The sequence below is a fragment of the Pelecanus crispus genome, chromosome W (genome assembly GCF_030463565.1).
Source record: "Pelecanus crispus isolate bPelCri1 chromosome W, bPelCri1.pri, whole genome shotgun sequence".
Taxonomy (NCBI): domain Eukaryota; kingdom Metazoa; phylum Chordata; class Aves; order Pelecaniformes; family Pelecanidae; genus Pelecanus; species Pelecanus crispus.
Window position 1 is genome coordinate 14967013 of NC_134675.1, and position 13953 is coordinate 14980965.

Below are 13953 nucleotides of genomic sequence, written 5' to 3' on the forward strand. Positions count from 1 at the left end.
ATGTGTTAATTTGGGATTGTGTGCAAAGATGTTACCCAGATTAAACGGGGAGAGCAGCACTGCTAAAGAGGAGGGATTTGTACCTTGTGTTACAGGAAGAGCTAATGTAGGCAATCATGATAGCCCCTGCTCTTTGTTAACTCACTCCCCAGCTTGTTTTTTGACTGCTCAAATTAGCTTCCTCGAGGATGAAGACTAGAAACAGTTCTGAGATGCTTCAGAGGAGGAGCTGCTCACAGTAGCACATGGATGTGATACACCACACAGGGATGCTTTTGTTGTCTTTGAGCATGGTCCCAGCTGCCTGAACCCCTTGAGCATCCACAGACTCTCATACCATCACACACCTGTAGTTTCATGCTATGGTGGGCTGTAACCACCCTCATGTTACTTTGGAAATTTTTAATGAAAAAACCCCATACACAATAAAGAAAGTGGCCCAGAGGAAACAGAGGGCTATGGGATATGTACCATGCACACAAGCAGGGTGCTGTGTGTGTTTCCACACCCAGGTGGTGTGGAAACAAGCCTGCCTGTGGTCTATGGCATTAGAGCCCAGGATCTCCCTTGGGGTCTGTTGGTATTTGCTGTTATAGATGTACCACGGGGGACTGTCAGGGGGCCTTTTCTGAGGACAGAAACCACTGCAAGGCTGAAAGTCACAGTCTGTGCCTGGGAGAGGAGCTTAGACTATGGTGCTGAAACACCACGGGGTGCAGGAGGCTGAGCGGAGCCTGCATTTCATGCAGCCCTCCTGTCTTACCTTCACATGCTTGCTCCAGCTTCGGGCTTCAGTACACCATGTATTTTCTTAACCAACTTTGTAAAATTCAAACAGCAGTACCAGTGACTTATTTTATCTCTGACTGTACTTCTGACCTGTTTCGCGAACTTACAACAAACCAAAGCACATATGTAACTACATATGTTTTCAAAGCAGCTGCCAAATTGAAAGGTATTGGTTTATGGTTAACTAGGCTTGCCAACATCAACTTCTATGAAGTATACTCTGGTCATAACATTCCTTCCACTGTGAATAATTTTGAAGATATTGGCCCCATGTTCAGCTTCTCAGTTAAGGTTAGTAAATGGTTCTGGTTCGAGAAGCTGCCTTACCTCCTCCTGTAGTCTGGTCCCAAAACATAGCTGAAAAAACATTCCTGATTTTACTGTCTGATTTTGATGCTTTTGAATCAGTCAAGTAAGTAAAAAACTGCAAATAGCTGGGAGATAAATGCTTACAGTCTTTATCAGGTTAAGGATGAAACTTGCACTTACTGCACAAGTAGAATGAGGGAGGGATTAGTCCTGCATTGTTTATGTATTTAGAAGATGGTTAATGCTTAACTTTAGGCCAACTTAGACTGTTATTTCACAGAGCATATTTGTCTTCTGCTGACTTGATAAAGGAAAACAAGTCTTTGCAGGCTTGGACTTTGAAACTTGAAGATTGGCAAGAGTTAAGTTCCAAAAACAGATGCAAGAACTAGCCAGATCGCATCATTTATTACATAACTCAGAATAATTTAGATCCAAATATGCAATGTGGAAGAAACATAAATTATGTTCCATTTACATTTCTGTAACTGATACTCTAACACACTAAATAACAGGCCTATTGGCTGTGGCAGAATATTTGCTTTTCAAAACATATTTCATGCAGTTAATAAGAGCTTTGCTAAGGAAACAGACAGGGACCTGAAGCTATACAGTATACTTTCCGCTTTACTATTGGCATAATGTAATTATTACCCTAGTAAGTGTATTAATACAAAAAACACTGAAGCAAAAGGAGCAAAAGGACTCCAGTTCTTTGATAATGATCCACGATTTCTGATTTTCTTGCTATACCAAAAAATTTATGCATATGTAAGTATAGCTACCTGAATTAATTGTGTTATTTGCTTTGCAGGTAACAACAGGAAGTATTCCAGTAAAGATGGCATCTCTAAAAATCCATCTCCCAGAACTGACCAACAAAGATAACTGTCGTGGTTTAGCCCCAGCCAGCAACTAAGCACCATGCAGCCGCTCGCTCACTCCCCCTGCCCCGGTGGGATGGGGGAGAGAATCGGAAGAGTAAGAGTGAGAAACACTCCTGGGTTGAGATAAGAACAGTTTCCTGGGAGAACCGCCTTTTGTAATAGTTTTTCCTTGCAACTCACGCACCCATGCCTCTAGGGTCGAGGTGGATTTTCCATCCCACTTCCTCATGTCCTCTCCATGATCACGCAGGTAAAACCACAGGGTGCCCCGTGGTGTGTATCCTCTATATCCTCTATATCCTCTCTCTTGAGCAGAAGGACGTTGACTCCTAATGGCTGAGACACTGGTCCGTACAGGTGGGGGTAGGACAGATCCTCTCTGAGTTGTTGGAACTCTCGGCACAGTTTTTCCACAGCTGAGACACAGGCCCGTAGGGAGGAAGAGAGACTTTCTTCGTATTCACGGAGTTGTCTAGCCACTTCATCCACTGTTGGTGCCTCTTCATCTTTCCAGGCCAGTATTGCCAACGAGTTGGCATACGATGCTGTTGCGTTCTGTACCACCTTCTGCCACATGGGTCGTGTGCACCTGACTTTATTTGGACCTTTGGGTAACTACTCATCGTTCAGGTCACTATAAATCACCTCCAGCACGCCTAATTCCCTCAAGTACTGGATACACCTCTCTACGGTGGTCCATTTGCCTGGGCGGTATATAACATCCTCCTTGAAGGGATACCTTTCCTTCACGCTTGACAGAAGTCGCCTCCAGAGGCTGAGTGGTTTTGCCCCTTTTCCAATTGCTTTGTCAATGCCCCCTTCCCTAGAAAGGGATCCCAGCTGCTTGGCTTCCTTACCCTCTAAATCCAGGCTACTGGCCCCGTTATCCCAGCATTGGAGCAGCCAGGTGATGATGTGCGCGCCTGGATGACGACTGAAAGCTTTTCGCATATCTCGCAGCTCACCCAGGGATAGGGATCGGGTGGTTACCATCTCATTTATGGGTTCTTCCTCCTCTGTTTCTCGTGGTGGCCCTGGTTCATCTTCTTCCCTTACTAAACGACCTGATTTTCTTGTGTATTTTTTCTTCTGTATAGGGGCAACTGATACTGGCATGGGTTGGTTCCCTGGTTTAGCCACGGTGCCTGTCACTGGGGTTGGAGTGCCTGCAGTGCCTGTGGTGGGTGTTGGAGTAGCCGCAGTGCTTGTGGCGGGGGTTGGAGTGGCCACAGTGCCTGTTGCCTTGTCATCCAATCCAGAGACCTTCTCTTTCCCTTGAGGGTTCTGAATAGTGTTGAACAGGTCTCGATAGGCATGGGCCAGTCCCCAGCATGTTGCAATGAGTTGTGTCTCTCTGGAGTTGCCAGGGTGACAACATAGTTTTTCCAAATACTTTACTAATTCTTCAGGATTCTGCACTTGTTCAGGGGTGAAGTTACAAAACACTGGAGGTGCCCACTGCCCTAGGTACTTGCCCATGCTATCCCACGCACCCTGCCACTCATAACTCTCCAGCCTTGGGGCAGATCTCTGGATGATATTCTTAAATTGCTTACTAACCTTCATCAAAACCGAAACAGTATTCCCAAGAAATAGCAATAGATGTATCTTAGCTACCCAAGGATGTTCAAGATACTGAAAAGTTATTGTAATGAAGGAGGAAACATCATAGAAGAAGGTAGCAAAGGTACTGTTCTGTATTTCCTCCACAAAAACCTCTCAGAGGAAGAGGTATAATTGCTAATCCTCTCCATAAGGTGGTACCTGAAGTACAGTAATGGCTTCAGTACAAACCCCAGATACCAAATAGTGCTCAAGGCCAGTGTTTTAATAACAAATCTCCCAGGCAAAACATCACTAATCACTGCAGAGCACAACAAACTGCAAAAACCAACACCAGTCTTTACCATGTACAGGAAAAAAAGGAGCATGGTGCAGATCAGATGAACTAATATTGTGACTGGCAACTGTTAACAGATTCCTTAATACACACTTGTTAATCTGTTATTATCTCAAACCCTTTGGGCCCCACGTTGGGCACCAAAAAGGACTGTCATGGTTTAGCCCCAGCCAGCAACTAAGCACCACGCAGCCGCTCGCTCACTCCCCCTACCCCGATGGGATGGGGGAGAGATTCAGAGGAGTAAGAGTGAGAAACACTCCTGGGTTGAGATAAGAACAGTTTAATAATTGAAATAAAGTAAAATAGTAATGATAATAATAACAATATAATAATGATAATAATAATAACAATATACAAAGCAAGTGATGCACAATGCAATTGCTCACCACCCGCCGACTGATACCCAGACAGTTCCCGAGCAGCGATCACTGCTCCCCAGCCAACACCCCCCCCCAGTTTATATACTGAGCATGACATCATATGGTATGGAATAGCCCTTTGGTCAGTTTGGATCAACTATTCTGGCTGTGCCCCCTCCCAGTTTCTTGTGCACTTGGCAGAGCATGGGAAGCTGCAAAGTCCTTGACTAGCATAAGCAGTACTTAGCAACAACTAAAACATCAGCATGTTATCAACATTCTTCTCCTACTAAATCCAAAACACAGCACTATGCCTGCTACTAGGAAGAAAATTAACTCTATCCCAGCCGAAACCAGGACAATAACCCACTGATGTACATGAATGCAGTCGCCACAGATCAGGTGAAGAACTGAATTGTACAAACTGCTGTGTTTCAGGGTTTAATCAGTACCATAAACATAAATTATTTCCCTCATAGTGTGGCTGAGATTCAGGGAATCTCTGCCTTTTCTCCTTGTCCCTTCCTCACAAAGGGAAGGGGGAGGACCACAATGTCAGTGGTACACTGGTCTAATACTTTGCAGATGCGGATTATCTTTACGGTCCATAACTGACTTTTCATACGACCCTGGAGCTCTTCAACTAGGTCCCTCTCCAAGTTTCTGGGAAGGGTATAATAAAAATGGAATTTTTAGATCAAGACAAACCTTTCAGGTCAATCTAGGGGAAAAAAAAGTCACCATAAGAGCAGTTTAATTCTGACCAAAACCACATACGGTCTCTTAGTTTCCAAAAGTATCCAGTATTATATAATTCACAATCTAGCCTTTCACAGCCACCATCTCATCACAGAAATATATATTATTATGATGACTATAAACTCTTGAGTATGATGTTATTGAATTCTATTCCTGCCATCTTTCCTAGGCCAGAGGTGTTACTTGTCAAGCTTGGATAAATCCACTGCAAATAGGAAAAAGATCTTACTCTGCATCTTTCAAGAAAGAGAACTTCAGAGCTTCCAAAGAACTGGTAAATAAGACTTAGGTCTGCAGTACTGCAGGACAGGGGCACAGAGCTGATCCTTTCAAGCCTACTGCTCTACCTGTGGGGACAGCTATGGTGGGGGGTGGCATTCCTCACTCACAGTGCAGGAGTGCAGCCTATGGATGTTCTTACATATTGCAGCTGCCTTAGAGAGATGAAAAGGTGTGTGTTCTTCACAGCTTGCAAGCACTTAATTTGTATGCACAGAATAGCAAAGGCAAGGGCGAAAAATCTGAATGTTAAAAGAACATTTGTTAAAGTGTATTTTTTAATGCATGCTGTTGCCTCTCTGCTGTTTTCCCTGGAAGAACTGTAAGAATGCAAAGTGCAGTGCCATGACATGCAAACTGGAAGACCTCATGCTGAAGGGAGAGTATTTCCTGAATGTGTTCACCCAGATCTGGAATGGAATCTTTGCTGCTGTAAGTATCAGCTGCGTCTTCATGAAGGTACCAATACTCAAATATTTCCTAGTTCCTGATATTTTTCAAACTTCCATAAAGAGACCTTCCAATCTAGAAAGACCTTCCTTTACTTTACATTGTTGTGTCTTTCCAGATTGAAAACTTGAATCTAAAAGTTACTTTTAAGTACGTAGTGAGGCTGCATAACGGAACTGAAAACCTTCAGTCCAGCACAAAACCTAAGTAAGTGCTGTGATAATGCAGATCTTCACAGCTGTAAAAAAGCATTTTTCTGCATCTGTTAAATTCATTCAAGAGGAACTACAGTTTCCACAAAACTCAACATAGGACAGCAGAGTATGGTATCATCATAGCCTGGAAAATAATGCTGCTTTTAGCTTTTGAACATCATAGCCTACATAGTGATCATTTTAAGTCACATCAAAATATCAAAAGCCTATTAGTGCTGCCAGTTATATTTGTTAGAGAAAGTATGGAATTTTTTTTTAATTGATTTTTTATTTTTATTAGAGTTGGTGTCAAAGAAACAGTCCTTGCTTAAAAACCTACAGGATGCTTAAAAATATCCATCAATAATATCTTGACTTTCCCATTTTAAATCACTGTGTGTCCTCCAGGATATAATTCATCATGAATTACCAGACTTTTGAAATGAGACCATGTTTGCTTCTCAGCTAGGCAACCAACCAAACTGTCTTGGAGTCCTGGGTTTGCCTAGAGCATCAGGAACATGACGCAGTCTCCTTAGTCTGTTTGGCGAGTCTTATGGCAGGTATTGACATTTAACAGCAGGCTTGTTGTCAGCTTCAGCATTCAGCTCTTAAAAGGAAAAGGTCAGGTTGATAATGTAATATACTTATGCAAGTGTGTGTGAAGGAAAGCATCTGTCTGTCTGTCCTGGTTTCGGCTGGGATAGAATTAATTTTCTTCCTAGTAGCAGGCATAGTGCTGTGTTTTGGATTTAGAGTGAGAAGAATGCTGATAACACACTGATGTTTTTAGTTGTTGCTGAGTACTGCTTATGCTAGTCAAGGACTTTTCAGCTTCCCATGCTCTGCCAGGTGCACAAGAAACTGGGAGGGGGCACAGCCAGGACAGTTGATCCAAACTGGCCAAAGGGATATTCCATACCATATGATGTCATGCTCAGTATATAAACTGGGGGGGTTGGCTGGGGAGCAGTGATCGCTGCTCGGGAACTGTCTGGGTATCAGTCGGCGGGTGGTGAGCAATTGCATTGTGCATCACTTGCTTTGTATATTATTATTATCATTATTATACTGTTATTATCATCATTACTATTTGTCCTGGTTTCGGCTGGGGTAGAGTTAATTTTCTTCCTAGCAGCAGGCATAGTGCTGTGTTTTGGATTTAGTAGGAGAAGAATGTTGATAACATGCTGATGTTTTTAGTTGTTGCTGAGTACTGCTTATGCTAGTCAAGGACTTTTTCAGCTTCCCATGCTCTGCCAGGCGCACAAGAAACTGGGAGGGGGCACAGCCAGAATAGTTGATCCAAACTGACCAAAGGGCTATTCCATACCATATGACGTCATGCTCAGTATAGAAACTGGGGGGGGTTGGCCAGGGAGCAGCGATCGCTGCTCGGGAACTGTCTGGGTATCGGTCGGCGGGTGGTGAGCAATTGCATTGTGCATCACTTGCTTCGTGTATCATTATTATTATTATCATTATTATACTGTTACTATTAGCATTACTATTTTACTTTATTTCAATTATTAAACTGTTCTTATCTCAACCCAGGAGTGTTTCTCACTCTTACTCCTCCAATTCTCTCCCCCATCCCATCGGGGTAGGGGGAGTGAGCGAGCGGCTGCGTGGTGCTTAGTTGCTGGCTGGGGCTAAACCACGACGCTGTCTTTGTAAAAGTTTGTATTTTTCAAATCAGCTGGGTCAAGACCACTTGTTAGTGCTGTCAGGTATGCAGAAGGTGCAGACCTGAATAAAAGGTTGCTACCCTCACAAGAAAGTGAGTGGAAACAATTTGTTTACCATTGGGAGATGGGAAGGGAAGATCACATGTCACAGTTTTCCTCTCATCTCCCATTTTGTTATTTTCTATTTGATTGTCAATGTTCAGTGCAAATAATCTTGCAAGCACCCAACAATGCCACATAATCAGCCTTTTTATTTAGTGGCAATCAGTCATTGTCCAAGAAGAGGACAGCAGGCTTCCTGGTACCTACTAAGCAAAGCAAGGAAAGATGTGTTTGGGAATTAACAAGATGCCTTGAATAGTGCTCAGGCAGGTTTCTAAACATTTAGGAGTGCAGGACAGACCACTCGGGCAGATGGCCACGGTGCAGGTGTGCAATAACTGTACACTGCAGTGATGGTCAATTCAGTGCGCGTTGGCTGCTGTGGACGCACAGTAGCTCACGTTCCCTGTGTCAAACCCACAGTACCTGGCCCTGCTGGGGACTGTAGACTTGCTAGAACCAGCCGCAGAGAAATGGTTGAGGAGGCAAAAGGACAGAGCACTCATTGCATCTGGTACAGCTGGCGAGTGTTCCCGTGCTCCCATGAACCTGAGGCCATTCCCATGCACAGGGAGAACAGTGGTGAGCTGGTAGTGTCTGCACAGCCATGCTCCTCTGCCTCCGGACACATGCGCAGAAGGAAGTGGTATCTGGCACAAGGTCCCTTTTCAAATAGGCATTGGCTTAAGATTTCTGTTGTCATCTTTGTTTAAGCTGAGGGAGCGATGTCAGAATTTGAGCAGTGGAGAGGAACAGATAGTGATAGGAAAAAATAAATGGGGAAAAACAGAAGCATTGGATAGAGGTGAGGGGGGAAAGAATATCCAGTTTCCATTTCTTTCAAAGGTCAGAGATATGTCCCCATCTGTCTTTTGTTGCTGAGCTATTTCTCCTTTTCTCACTGTTATTTTTTTCTCCATCTCTTCCCTGCTAGTAGCAGTGACAGCTTTGAAATAACTATAAAAATGCATATAATAATCAAATTCTTCTGTTTTGCTTGAACTATATGTTAAAGAAGAAAAGCCAGTTCTCCAGTTTCATTGCTAATAAGTAAACCCAGCAAAATTAGGTCTGGATTACTGATACATTATTACTTTCATAGACACATTAGCTTGGGACAAATAAAAAGAAAGATAATTTTAATTTTCTTAGTACTGTGACTTTTCTGGTTCTGAAGTCTTCATTTCAAAGCAAGAGAATTATTTTTAGGATGTATATATTCTAATCAATTTGCCCTGTAATAGAGCTTTACAGGTTTTTTTTATCTTCTCTTTCAGTCAACTTCTCTATCTTTTACTGTATTAAAGTGATAATATTTAATTTTCAGTGTCCTTTAGGAGTACATAGCAAATTACAAACTGATGACATTTGATTATGTTGAACTAATGTATCCTTTTGGCTATATACAACCTCCCTTAAGTTACTAAAATGTTTTAATTTCAGCTGACTGCTATATAAACCAGACTTAGTTAAAATCTGCAGATCTCAAATAGATTGTATAACTATCAGCAAAACTCAGTTAGAAACTTCTGAAATTCATTTAGCTTCCTGTTCATGAAAAGATCAAAATTTGGACTTCTTTCTGCAACAGAATTAATTGTTGTAGATAAATGAGCTCTGGGAAACATTTTACCAAATCTGATTTATAGTCTTACTTCTGTAAGTGTATTTGGTTTGATGTTTGTAGACAGATGTTTGGCACAGGTCTCCAGCAAATATACTTAATCTCATTTTAAAAGAATGTGGAGTATTTTTTGCATTTGGAATGGCTGTCATATGGACAACATAGTCACAGCTAATCTCAAGAAAAGTCTCCAAACCACCATTAGTCTAGAATCCTTCTCCCAAGGTTTCCATCCACTATATACAAACATAAACAACACTTGAAGAATACATTAGTGCTGTGGTGGTGTTGTAATAAAAAGATACCTTGTTCTCTTGGCCTATCTAGAGGAATACTCTTCCATTTGTAATACTAAGTTTAGATTTATTTTTACAGGATTTACCAGCCTGTTTTATCCATAAAAATAACCAAGGCCTTTGAAGACCAAAATGCAAGTTAGTAAGGGAGTCAAATATCTGTGAGAATGTGTAGCATAGCTCATTCACATGCAATGGAAAATTCAAATATGTACAAAAGCAGTTATTGATTAACCTATCTCAATGTGGAAATAAGACCATAATTCAGTACTATTTTTTTTTGCCATTGTTTTCTCATGGATCACTCCATTTCTTGTAAAGAACCTCTAAATAGACCCATTTGTATTCAGGGAAACCTCCAGTGCCTGAAGAAGCAAAGGGAATATATGTGTAGGTCTGGAACTAATGCCATGGTTTTGCAGAAAAATTACATGCCTGTATTTGAAGTGTGCCGAGTGCCTCATCTTTGTGGCATGGTATTATTTCTGCTAGGAGATGAAACTCATTAATACACAATGCAAATATTCCAATTAATTGTACAGGCTTTTTAGGTAGCTCATAAACCATGTATTACTTGGCATTTTTCCACAACTGGACCATGATACTGCCAAACTTACATTACCAGTAGTTTTGTTGGTGATTTCAGGAGAACCAGAATTTGAATAATTATTCAAATGACTGTTGATTAAGTCAGTTGACAAATAAAAGGTGATTCCTGACCCAGCCATTGAAACATCTGCAGCTAGGACTTTTACAGCTCTGAGTCAGTGGCTGAACAGACCCTGAAAGTTATCCACAGGGCTCCTAAGAAACACAGTGGCTTTTGGTGAGGCTTACAGCCTGATCCTTACTCGACAGCCTCTTGCCCTGTGAGAAGTCTTGGCAAATGTGCCAGCTGATGGAGGTACACTCTCCCTAGGGCAGACAGTTTCCTTCGCCACTTCAGCAATGGAGTCAGTACCCAGCACTGCACATACTTCTTGGCAGGCCAGATGTGCCCTTCATACTTCCTTGGGAATGGGACAGTGCAGTAACAATCTGAGTGTTTCCCTACTTGCCCTGTTATTTTAGATCAGTAACTGGGTTGGGTAGGATTCATCCAACTTAATATCTACATTAATCATCCACATCAGAGTTAGCCCTTCTATAAACCCTAATCTATAGAAAGAATAGGTATTTCTGAGATGTAGTTAATCTCATCTTAAAGATGATTCTAAAAAACAGGTAAGGTGAATTATGCCCTAAAAGACCCTATCCTTCTCCATTGGAGGCCAAGGGTCTATATTGTAGATATAACACTAGATGATGTGAATCCCAGCCGTGGTATCTTACTGACTACAGTTTTACTTTAAGGAAGACATTTGTTCTTAGGCATAGATTTACCTCTCCAAAAGTGCCACTTCACTGTCAATGGAGAAAGCATTACTAAGCAAACTGCACATACATTTGAGATTGGCTCTTTAATTTGGACAAGCTGGGTTGCCATGTAGCCAAATGAATTAATATTGCTTTGTGATGCTATGTGGGGAAGCTGCTTAGATACCTTTGCGTAAAAGCTTTCAGATTTTTTCCAAATTGGAAAGGACTGCCAGCTGGAGGACAGAACATTAACTTGCTATAATCATCATTATGGCCATTTGGTTAGAAAATACACAAAGCCAGCCTGCCTCAGTGAAATGAATACATATAGCCACACCTAGCACAACACTGGAGCCTTCCAGCAGAAATTACTTAAATCACTGAGATGTCAGTCCAGTGCAAGTTTCCCAGAAAGCTTAAGATTAAATTACACCAGACAAATGCACTGAGAAAGTAAACCTACATGACTTCTTTTATCATGTTTCAGGAAGGAAAAAAATCCTTCATGCTAAATCTATGTTGTTCCAAATTCCAAAACTAAATCCAAAGATTTGACAGTTCATAAATATTAGAGCAATGTCTCCCTGAGCAACTATGTTATATGTAACTATATAGTTGGTCATACCCAATCCAACTAAATAAGTTATCACCTGAAATCTAACTTCCAGACACTATATGCTGTTCTGGGAGCTCTCTGGCATTGCTTGTAGTTCAGGAAGCATAGGTGTGCTAGAAACGCTCCTGTTGACCCATACATCTTACTGCAAATTCTTGCAGTTGACTCAGGAGAACAGAGATTAACATGAGATGATCTAACAAGTTGTTAGTGGTTTCCCAGAAGGTAGGAACAGCAGGCAAAGGAGATAGAGGTACCTGCCCGGCAGGAGGGGAGAAATTTCAGCAGACACAGCGAGTACATGATGGTGTCTGGCTTCCATGATTTGTATTGCCTTCTACAGCTGCTCACCACAGATAACAGGCTCTAATAATGCTCAGTTGGAAGTAGTTCTTCTCCAGCTGATGCAGCAAAAGTCTGTTTTGAGCAGATGGGGCTCTACACCAGGCTATTCCCAGCCTGCATGTAAGCATGTCCAGTTTACCTAGTGATGGTGCGTCTGTGCACTATGGGGACAACTCTGAAAGACCTCCTGTTAGCGGAGAGGCAGAAAGCTGGCAGGAAGAGATTGCTTCTCTGCCTGTTGTGTATGGCCAAGAGTGATGAGGGCCCCTAATCCTTAACTGGCACTGCCATGTGCCATGGTGGTGCGACCAGGTACCTGTGGACACCAGTGAAAGGGCTGTAATTGCCTGGTGTGTTCCAGTCATTGATCCTGGAATATGTGCAGTCCAGCTGTTCTTGATTAGTGAAGTATTTGGTTTACAAATCCTACTTTATATGCAGTTAACATTAACCCTTAACGCACAATCTCTCTGCTTTCAGATCCCAGTTACAATAATGAAGCTGGATGAGAAAGCTGAGATACCAGTTGGTGTTGTGATTGGCAGTATATTGGCTAGACTCCTCTTGCTGTTAGTATTGGTTACTGTTTTGTGGAAAGTAAGTAGGTGTTTATATTCCTAAAAAGAAAAGCAGAAAGGGATAAATACATTTGGGCTATTTTCTTTGGAATCTCTCTTCTCTAGTGCTGAACAAAACTGCACATGCAGTTTAGTGGTAAGAATAATACTGCACTGACATTATGCCCTTGATGGGACCATTTAGAAGTGCTTTAAAAATCAAAATTCTAAAATGGATCCCCATAGAAATTGGCAACATGAAGATGATAAATGAGTTGCCAATGGTTCAAAACAGGGGCAGTGGCATTTTTTTTTCTTTTGACACTGCCCGCCTCCTTCCACAACTCCCCAGCTGGGCTCTGAACTTCCATGATATTCCCAGAGGGCAAAGCTGGGGAACAGAAGCAAGGAGATAGGATATACACTGAACAGACAAAAAGAGAACAGAGAAGGGTGAGAGCAAAAAGTCATTTACCAAGGATACCTAGATTAAGCGGAGGGAAAAGTTTTTCTGTGTGCCATGGCATTGGTGCTTGAAGGGCTCCTTAGCACATTAAAGCAGCCTGGAGATGCCTGTATCTTGGCAGGGATACAACTGGCTACTCAGCACTGCTGTTCTGGCATTTAGTTGCACCAGGCAGGAGTTTAAGGCCCAGCTCCTTTCATTTTACAGTTAGAAATTGCCTACAAATCAAACACCATATGTGTGTGCATGCACATGTGCATTTCTACCATCATGCTATTTAGCTTAGCTGAGAAATGTAACTCTTGATGACTGACTGTGATGTGGTGTTATTTTAATACTTCTCACAGCTTGGCTTCTTCAAGAGACAGTATGAGAAAATGACACAGGATCTAGAAGATATTGATGAAATTACAGAACTCATAAAGGACAAAGACTGAAGATGATGAGTTATGTGGATAAAGAGAGGAGATCTGAGCCACCAACAGTAGTGATCCAGTCAGTTCTTCAGCTGGAGTGCCTTAAAGCTTAATAACTTTTAAACATTTCTAATGAAAGTGTCTTTTTTATAGATGAAAATATTTTACAGATTCTACTCTATTATAAGAGTAACTGCAGGACAGTTTGTTTTTTTTCAAAAATGATTTATAGTGCCTTTTCTTATAAATTTTTGCCTTTCAAACAAACTTAGCCCTTAGAACTGGCAGGTCCGGAGTTTACAGTAAGATATTGTGCCAGCAACCCTTCTCCTGATCCACTGCAGAATGAAACAATTTATTTCAGATTATTGTGGAACAGCATCAATTTGTAATTCAGTTGACAAGTACCATATGTGTAAAGGACATTTTCTATTAAGTTGATGATGAATGTGTGGTGAATGCTGCTTCCAGACTGGGAGAAGAAAACTCATTTTTTCATTCACTAGCTCCATCCTTATTGTTTTAGAGAAATGATTTGCACCAGCAAACCTTTGT

The 13953-nt window shown here is 41.7% G+C and overlaps 1 protein-coding gene across 1 annotated transcript in view; it reads left to right on the forward strand.

Annotated features, from left to right (window-relative positions):
- LOC142596440 (integrin alpha-2-like) overlaps positions 1 to 13419 on the forward strand; it is a 75525-nt gene extending 62106 nt beyond the window's left edge. The window contains 9 exon segments of the mRNA XM_075725537.1: positions 978 to 1080; positions 1913 to 1982; positions 4609 to 4649; positions 5176 to 5280; positions 5604 to 5744; positions 6686 to 6724; positions 7750 to 7767; positions 12440 to 12556; positions 13330 to 13419. Of these exon segments, the coding sequence (XP_075581652.1) occupies positions 978 to 1080; positions 1913 to 1982; positions 4609 to 4649; positions 5176 to 5280; positions 5604 to 5744; positions 6686 to 6724; positions 7750 to 7767; positions 12440 to 12556; positions 13330 to 13419 (724 nt within the window).
- Positions 13420 to 13953: the final 534 nt, after the last annotated feature.